General features: G+C 31.4%; 1 protein-coding gene across 1 annotated transcript; it reads right to left on the bottom strand.

The window, feature by feature from the left end:
• Positions 1-71: 71 nt before the first annotated feature.
• On the bottom strand, positions 72-4,687 carry LOC110733569 (L-type lectin-domain containing receptor kinase IX.1-like). Its single transcript, XM_021913635.1, has 3 exons — positions 4,067-4,687; positions 1,303-2,016; positions 72-1,076 (listed from the first exon to the last, which is right to left on the bottom strand). The coding sequence occupies exons 1-3, from the start codon at positions 4,530-4,532 to the stop codon at positions 211-213; spliced, it is 2,046 nt and encodes a 681-aa protein (XP_021769327.1). The 5' UTR covers positions 4,533-4,687; the 3' UTR covers positions 72-210.
• Positions 4,688-9,790: the final 5,103 nt, after the last annotated feature.

The following is a 9,790-nucleotide window of genomic DNA, read 5'->3' on the forward strand; positions in this document are numbered from 1 at the left end:
CTTCACACCAGTCTTCAAGGTTAGATTAATGAGAAAAACGAAGCAATAGTTTTTAGCATTGGAAAACCATATCAAAGACTTTAAAATATATACAATATCAGGAACAAATAAATTACAAGTACATTATGTGTAACTGTAACAATAACTTTTTAAAGATTAAACTACTTTTATATATATAGTATTAATAACCTAGCTTAGTTATAATATTTATTAACGTGCCAAAGATTCATCAGGCAAGTTATTGGCACTAGAAGAAGGGTAATCAGGCCATGTGAACAAAGGTGTACTAGGACTAGAACTAGTCATTGTTGGTGGATTTGAAAATCCGTAAAGAGACACATACACTCCTTTAGGACGAGTACTTGGGAGTTCTATTAGAGGTTCATCTGAATTTAACAAAACCATAACAACTTTTCGCATCTTCGGTCTCAAGTTCGATTCCAAATGCAAGCATGCTAGTGCTACACTTAGAACCCTAACAGCCTCATCCTTGTTAAACTCCTTATTTAGCTTTGGATCCACACACTCTACCAATTCACCCTTTGCGTGCATATCCCATGCTTGATCCACTAAGCAACTTTCGCCTAGGAGGTTACTAAACCTCTTCCCACACACCATCTCCAATGCAACTACACCAAAGCTATACACATCCGACTCTGTTGTTGCCTTCCCGGTGTAGCTTACCTCAGGAGCCATGTACCCTAGGGTTCCCGCCACCATTGTGGTGACCCCGGCTGTGTTCTTTAGCAACCTAGCTAGCCCAAAATCACCAAGACGCGGGTTGAACTCTGCATCTAGCATGACATTGCTAGGCTTCACATCTCTATGCACCACTGGATCACCACATTCTTCATGTAGGTACAACAATGCTGATGCTAACCCGGTTATTACTTTGTGCCTCGTCTTCCAGTCTAGGAACTTTCGCCCTGAGAGGTACTCGTTGAGGCTCTTATTTGCCATGTAGTCATACACTAGAAGAAGACTGTCGTTTTCATGACTCCACCCTTGAAGTTGCAATATGTTCCTATGCCTTAAGCGTCCAATTGTACATATTTCAGCTATATATTCGCGCTCACCTGGTCAAAAAAGAAAATAAAACAGCCTTAGTCGCTCAACTTTACAAGACGAACTAGCCTCAGAGAGGCAGGGGACGTAGCCTAAATTTGAACTCGTGACCTTTCTGTCAAAAAGAAAACACATATCCTACTACCATAGCACCAACATTTACACCAATGTAATGATTTCATCTAGGAAAAGAGTAAACAAATATACTATAAGTAAAAAAAAACGTGTAACACAAACCTTGTTGAGAAGTAGATGAAATCTTCTTAACAGCAATAGTTTGAGGAGGATCCAAAATCTGGCCTTTATAAACACTTCCAAAACCACCAGTCCCTAACAAATTATCCTTACTAAAATTCTTAGTAGCCTTAGCAAGTTGTTTGTACGTAAACTTCCTAGGAGCCGCGGCAGCTGACTGCCTCTCAAGCTCTTCCATTCTCCGAAGCCTCTCCCTCTTCTTGATCATTCTACGTCGAAACACAGGGATCGCAATCAATGCAAAGATGAACAACGCCCCTACAACCGGTATCACACTCGCCAACACGATGGCCTTCTTCTTGTTATCCTTGACAGTGTAGTAAGGCAACTTTGTAGAAGTGAAAATCCAATCATGTATTTGATGAGTCTCAGTGAGTGTACCAGTTGAAGCTGTAAAACCTAAGTATACTTGACTTGGGATTTTCTTTGAGACTTTTATTTTGTAATTTATGAAACTTTTTAATGGACTTCCTTCATAACCCACAAATATTTGTAACATTTTTTTCCAACCATCATATTCAATCTTCACTCTAATTTGTTTGCCACTTTTGAGGTAAATTTTGGATGAATTTAAGGATTTTGCAACCAAAGAATCCATTACACTTATTGTGTTAATTCCAATATGATTACCATCTGGATCCCACTCGTTCTTGAATGTGTCAAATTCAATTGCTAGTTGTTGGAATTTTGAATGACCTGATAAATCAATCAATATAATCAATTTAGGAGAATTAATCAATCAACATAATCTTACAAAAACATATGCATACAAGAAAATTGAGTTTACTCCGAGGTCAACTTTATGACTAGCTAGTTAGGGCTTGTTCTCATATGTTTATTTTCAGTTCAGTTCAGCTCCTAATTTTCTTCTCTTATAAAATATTTATTTCAGTTCAGTTTAATTCAGCTCAACTCAGCTCAGTTCAGTTTTGTTCAGTTCAACTGAGTTCAGTCTATGAGAACAGGCCCTTCGTAGTATCTTTAATCAAGTTTAGATTTGAGTCGAGCTCACTCAGATAATTTTTTAGCCGAGGTAACCTTAAATATCTCACGAGTTGTCTCGTTATTTTCGTTAGCTAACACACTTATTAATTATTTATACAGTAGAAAGAAGACACCTAGCTACCAAACAACTGGAACAGTTAATCAACCCATTAAACTAAACTTAAGATTGGACTAACGTACAATTTCTGCAGCTTGTATTTGAATATGAAGCATTAGGTAAAAGATAATTAAACAATGACCTACCATGTTAATTTTCTGCAACTTGTATTTTAACATGGACCTACACCATAAATTATGCCACTTTTTATCTTTTCTAAAAACTAAGTTAGGGCTTTTGCTTTTTTTTTTATTTTATTATCTTTTTCTTTTTATAAAGGAACCTTTTTATCTTAGTAGTATTTCGTGAAGAAACTTAATCTAGACCTTGTTTATCTTCATTACTATACAACTTAATAAGGTGGTATTTCTTTTTTTTCATGGACATTTTTTCACATATGGACAATAATAAAGTAATTTTATCATCCTCTTACTCATTTTTCCCCCTAAAACTATCTCTTATTTCTCGGGATGAACGAATTTATTTATATGTTTTCTATGGAATAGATATATTATCACTAAAAATCTCTCCGTCTATCAATTTCAAGTTGTTACGAAAAAAAAAAAAAAAACTTTGAGTGCACAAAATATTAACTCACACCCATATGTTATACGAGTACTTCATATCTTGTCCACATAGTTGTCTTGTGAGTCTCTGTATTAGTCGTTATCTTAATAATAGTGCCAAAATCAAAGAGATAAAACAATTTTGGAATTGATTCCACCATTCCATGATGAGTAAATTGAAATTCTCCATATCTAAAAATCTGAATCTAATTTAAAAGTGCTCTTTGTATTTTTGTTAACCAACTAATTCTACAACTATACTATTTCCTGAAAATGAATTTTTTTTTTCTCAAAACACAAAATTCCAACTTTCAAGTACACACATGCTTCACACTAATATCTTTTGAAAAGTCAACAAGTACACAAATCATTGTCAAGTTCCTGTTAATAATAATACTACCTATAATGAAGAAGCTCTTTTATTTTGTCTCAACTTTAACATGTAACCACCTTTGAAAAGTAATTTAGTACTCCGTAAATAATTTATGTTACCATATGTTACATGATAATGTTATTATACTCGTATCATATTACAAGTTGCTAAACTAAAATAATTAGTCGAATGAAATTTAAGGTTATAGTCTTTTAATTGCCAACTAAAACATACATCATACTCTAAACTTTTAATTGAGTATAAGAATACAACCAAAATGAACTGCTCAGAAAATTGATAAATCAAGATCCAAAGAATTGAATAAAACTTCATTCTAATCAAAATTTAACTTAAAAACAATAAAAATTCCACATAATATTCTAATTGAAACATAACAAGGAAAAAAAATTCACTCAAGTTTATTTTCGGCATGAGAATTATTAATTTAACTCTATTAAATCTTTAGAAACCTCCACAAACAGATACATTATACATATGTTTTCGTACCCCTTTATTATTACTTGAAAAATAAAAAAGATTAAATTGTGAGAGGAGATATGTTTGCAGGTTTATCTCATATACTTCGTACCATTTTGTTTTATCAAATGATTTTGTAGAATTTTTTTCTTAAGAAATATAAATATGCCCAACAAAAACACAAAATTACAAAAAGAAAAGAGATGGGAAAATTTAAGAATTACTAACCAGAAAGTAATGAATCTTGGAGACCAAGATAAGAGCCAAAGCTTTGTATAGGAGAAGGTTGATTATCTTGAGCCATAACAAAAGTCATACCATCACCAGAAAACAACTGATCAAATCGAGAGAATATTTTGAAAGAGAAGCTTGTACAAAACGAAGCTGGCCATACTAGTACAGGAGCTTTGTACAATACTCTACCAATTGAGTTAAAATCCGATGTCGACGAGCTATTCGTCGACACCGTGGTTAGATTCAAGTACCCTTCACCAAGGTTGACGGCTCCCATGCACTTGAGGTTACCCCCGGTTTTACAATTTGATGTGTTAAAGGTAGGAAACGAAAATATAACGTTATCTTGATGATCACAAGTTAGAGTTGATGGTGTGACTAAATGTTGTAAGAGAAATATTGTGGTAGAAAATAGTAGGAAATAATAAGAATATTGGAGTGTTTTTGTAGAAGTTGGCATGGTTGGTTATTTTTTTGAGGAAGGAATGAAAGTTTTAGGAGAATTGATGAGATGAGTGTTTATTAATTAGAAGAACATGAGTCTCAAAGTCCTAGATTTTTGGTCATTTCTAGAAATATATATGCTTATGAATATGCATAAATTACATATGAGGTCCATGTTAACTTAACCATGGTCATCTATATAAGGTGATGGTCATTTGGGTGGAATTGTCTTATTCATTGTTTCTTCAAAATTAGGTCCCACAAACATATTTTACATTTCTTGTGCCCTCTAAAACAGGTTAGACTATGTATATAATTGGACAAATTATTAGATACCTAATAGTATATAGTGTGAAATTGAATGAACAGTTTTTTACATATTTATACGGAAAATAATAAAGACATGAAATCAAATCTCGTCTAATATATAGGAGTAAAGTAGATGAGACTCATGAGAGTACCACAGAAAGTTATTAAGTCTTGGGTCATGTTATTAATTATCTTGTAAGAGACACTAGGGACCAGATTGACAGTGTCCATTAAATAATTGGAAGTTGGAATCAAATTTCCTAATTCCAAATGTTCAGATTGGGGGGTTGTTTGCATAGTTGTGGAAGAATATGATACTCGAATATGTTATGACTAAATATAGTTTGGATTCATTATTTTGTCGCACACTTATTATCTACTTTTTTTTAAGTGATAATTAGTTGTAATGGATAGTATTATAGGGTGTATGCAACCAGGTAACCATTCGCATACTAGATCTTGGCACTATGATATATAATATGGAGTACTACACCTTTCTATAACTATTACTACGTATTATATTAGCATAATCGTAATGGTTTATGAATAGTTTACATATGCAACGCTATTATTATATGAATCATGATGTGTACAACATTTTTGGACGCCTAATATAAATCGTGGATATTACTCTGTATATTATGAAACGAGTGGAGTAAGATAAATTAGTGTAGAAGACTAGCCGTATAAATTGAAATTAAAGTAGTCCGTACTAGATGGAAATATCAAATATTGTGAGGTAGTGGTTTAGACAAATAAGCTAGTGATTGTATATTTGTATGGAAGAATGGAAAATAAGTCAAAGTAGAAAAAAGCTCTAATTCAATGATATTTTTTATTCCCACAAAAAACTAGATAAATTGTTGACTTCTTGTTCTGCCACTAATTAACAGCACAGCAATAACCTATTGGAGAATTAGGGGGTCCTGCTCTAATACATTCCACTAATATTCTTTGATTTCTTGCCTTGGTAAAGTAATGTTGAATTGAACTTCTTTAATTTGTTTCATTTATTGGTGGTCCTTTTGGTATTTATCAATTTAAGAGACTTTTCTTAAAGAATAAGTTTATGTACACACACCCAAAAAAGAAAAAAAACAAAAAATATCCATTAATGGAATTATGTTAAACTATAAGTTCGTATACTAGTGTGAAAATTTGTATAAATAATGAGAAAATATTTGTGTAAGATCGATTTATTATTTTTAGACATCTTTAGTAAACACTGTAATTCTATAAATATGTGATTAAGTACGGCCTCCTTTTTCATATTATTTGTGAAATATAAATTTTATTTTTTTATTGTAAACAATATGGAACATAAGTAATATAAAATGAATGATAAAAATACAATTATACGAAGTAGGAGTATATTAAAAAGGCAAAAGCTAACAAGGGCGTTAGATAAGCTAGTTTTTTTTTTTGACCCGTAGATAAGCTAGTTAAAAGCAGAAAGATTAAATTAAAAATTAACATTAATTACACCGATCGATGCGTGATTTTATCATATTTTTCTAAATTAATACCACTTTAGGTGATATTTTAAATATTTATCCAATATCGGGAGTGTTCGTTAGCAAGATCCTATACAAAAATTAAAAAAATAAAAATAATAAAATTGATGGATGCCATTTTGGAAGTAGAGAAGATCGCAAAAACATAATTTTGCCATGAGTGTGGGCCACAAAAGGCGCGACCGCCAATGGGAGACTTGGGAGAAAGGAATAGTAGCCCAATTAAATGCATTTCAGCTGAAGTTTAGGAAATGTAACTCGTCATACAATGTTGCAATTGCAATACTACGTTCAGGTAAAGGATACACACGCCTACACATCCAATTGTTGTATGTGATTTTTACATTCAACTTTAAATTGTTATGTTTTTATTGGCTAGAATTATGGGCCCAAGTTCCATTTGATTTCAATTTATATTTGAATCCTAGTTTTCTCCCCTCTTTTGATGATGAGTCAAATTTCTAATGGTATTATATGTAAGGACATCATACAATTAACATTTTACGCAATACACACACCTCTTTTGAAAAATTGACTACAACAATTCTTGCATAAAGTATAAGGGTTAAGTTTTAGATTATGATTAGAAGATGTGAATGTTACGGAGTAACTAGTTTGGCCTAATCTTTCAAAAAAAAAAAAAAGTACTCGTATGACTAAAGGCTAATTATAACTTTGGGGAATTGGACAAGTTACAAGCTCTTGTGAAATTCTATATCAAAACCAATTAGGTATTCAAGCTTGTAGAGCTTTTTTCTCCAATTCTAATATAGTGAGATAACTCACATAGTCACATGTGTACAACATATATTCTAGTGTACAAGTATTAACATAACAAAATACGCTTTGAAATTAGTGAGGATTTGCGATCAAAATTTTCAAATAAATAATGAATTTGATACAACGGAGCCATAAAACATAGAAACAGATGGAGTAAGAATCAAGAAATTAGTGCAAAAGCTTAGGTATAAGTTATAAGTTTATTTTATATATGTTGTAGAAAAAATCCTTTGGAATCAGGATTAACTTGAGAAATGAATATGACAGTATAACAAATATGGGTTTTACACGAATCTTAAGTAACATTTTTTTTCCCGCACTTGTAGCTATAGTGGAAGGTATAATTAAAGTCTTGTAATCACGTTTTAAACTCTTTTTTTTTTTTTTTTTTTTTGACAAAAGTAATTTCTAAATTTTGAATGCAAAAGTACCTTTTTAATTAGTGATTAGCATTGCACAATCACCATTAACAGTGCTTTCAAATTCCAATAATTACATTATTATTATTTTTTTAATCCTATGCTTATCTTCAATTCTCTAGCGAAAATTAGCTCTTGGTAACATCATACAACAGTTCTAAGACAATATCTAAGTCTCTAAGGGCTATTTAATTTAATTTCCTGCACATGAAACTTAATTTTGATAATTTTAGGCCCTAATATAATGCTTTGGGGCCAGCAAGTAATTAAGGTTACACTGGCCTTAGGAGAATTATCTAACAGACGAGGAAAACTAATTTGCTTAGTCTTAACACACATCTTTAGTCAAGGTTTTCATCGTACATTTTAGTTTAAAGTGTAAACCATACTATATTTATAGGTTACGAAGTATTATATGTGTTCTACAATATATATACTCTTAGGGTGAACATTGTGCAGATTTCTAGTAGTGTTAGGGCCTGTTCTCATAGATTGAACTTAGCTGAACTGAGCTTAGTTCAACTGAACTGAGCTTAGTTCAACTGAACTGAGCTGAGCTGAACTGAACTGAATTGAATATTTTATAAGAGAAGAAAATTAGGAGCTAAACTGAATTGAACTGAACTGAAAATAAACGTATGAGAACAAGCCCTTACTAGTGTAGGATATTAAGTACATATTGTGTCCTAATCAACTTAACCTACTCATTCCTCTTTACTTTGGTTCTGCTAATTAATCTATGCATCTTTCCCTCAACCTCCACCCCCCCCCCCAAAAAAAAAAAAATTAAAAAAAAAAAAAAAAAAGCAGCTATTTCAGAGCAAAAATCCCTTAATTTAAGAATATTCTTATTGTTTGTCCTGTCTTATGAAATTGTCTTTGATCATCCTTAATGGTGTTTGACATACATGAATACTTCCTACTTCCTAAGCATGCAGTAAAATATTCTTAAACAAAGTGGTCCACATTTTGCTGTTTTTCCAACATTGTTTCAGCCTAACAATGATTATAAATTTATAATTAATCGAAATCTTCAACAGTTTATATGTTACAGTAACAAGTATTAGGTAATGCATGTCTTATATAGTTCGTACAAGATTTGCTGTATTATTCCTTACTCTACTCGAAATATAATTGTCTTATTATCGTGCATGATAAAGTACGTTTTAAGGTGGTATTCCTGAAATTAAATCTCTTCTACAGTTCTATGTCATTGTTCCTAGTGATTCTTTGAAATCTTATATCATTTGTTTTTAATTCATATGCTATAGCATATAAGCATATACAAGCCGGATTAACGATTATTATATTTGTGTTTATGCTCAAAGTAGACTTATTAATCACATTTGAACTTTTCCCTACCTAATTTCTAAACCTCCCTCCTTTTCTTTTCTTTTTGATAGGAACTTCGCCGGCAACTTAATGTACAAAAGGTTATAAGAAACTTTACATAATCTCATCTCTAATCTACTTATTAATTATTCAATCAACATCTATTGATTATTTTTTAATATATGTTTGACTTACAGTTGATTTGATGTCAAGGTCATCAAATACATAGATATCATATACTTGTACTTGTATAGTTGTATATAGTCAAAAGTTCCGTTATTCGTCTCACCCTTTAGATATAATATCAATTTTATTAGTCTCACCCTTAAGTTAAATATCAATTTTAATTATAAAGAGTACTACTTCTTCCATTTCTTTTAGTCGTCAACATTTAACAAAAAATTAACATAATATGATGTGTGATCTTATTTAATTTATCTCGATATTTAAATATATATATCATGTTATACTTGTATAATTGTACTTATCGATAATTAATAATGGTAGAATCAGTGTATTGACGAATGTGATTAGAGAAATGTGACAGCCTGATAAAAACGAAGGAAATACTAGAAGAGAATAATTTTTTGCCTAATTGATGATCAAAAGGGTGTGGTATGTTTTTGGATGTCATCACTTGATTATTCTGTAATAACTTTCTTAGAGATTAGGTTATGCTTTATCTTAAAGAAGTCATATATATGGAGCCCTTGTCAGAGATTAGGTTATTATGATGCTTAAGAAAGTCATTAAAGAACTTTTGGAGACTATGAAGTTTCAACTCTAAATATTATTTTAATAGCCATGAGGCTAGAAATAATTTTTTTTTTCTTGACAAACAGATAATGTAGAAATTTTGGTCACACCAAATTAAACTCAACATCTATCTAAAAATAAAAACTTCTCAAAACATGTGTTTA

The sequence above is a fragment of the Chenopodium quinoa genome, unplaced genomic scaffold, assembly GCF_001683475.1.
Source record: "Chenopodium quinoa cultivar QQ74 unplaced genomic scaffold, ASM168347v1, whole genome shotgun sequence".
NCBI lineage: Eukaryota > Viridiplantae > Streptophyta > Magnoliopsida > Caryophyllales > Amaranthaceae > Chenopodium > Chenopodium quinoa.

What these genes read in the sequence shown, in the direction of transcription:
- LOC110733569 (XM_021913635.1), bottom strand. Translation starts at nt 4,532, where the DNA reads ATGCCAACTTCTACAAAAACACTCCAATATTCTTATTATTTCCTACTA. An exon ending in CCAAGATTCATTACTTTCTG is followed by an intron (nt 2,017 to 4,066) that starts GTTAGTAATTCT and finishes TTGATTTATCAG; the next exon opens with GTCATTCAAAATTCCAACAA. An exon ending in TTCATCTACTTCTCAACAAG is followed by an intron (nt 1,077 to 1,302) that starts GTTTGTGTTACA and finishes TTTTTTGACCAG; the next exon opens with GTGAGCGCGAATATATAGCT.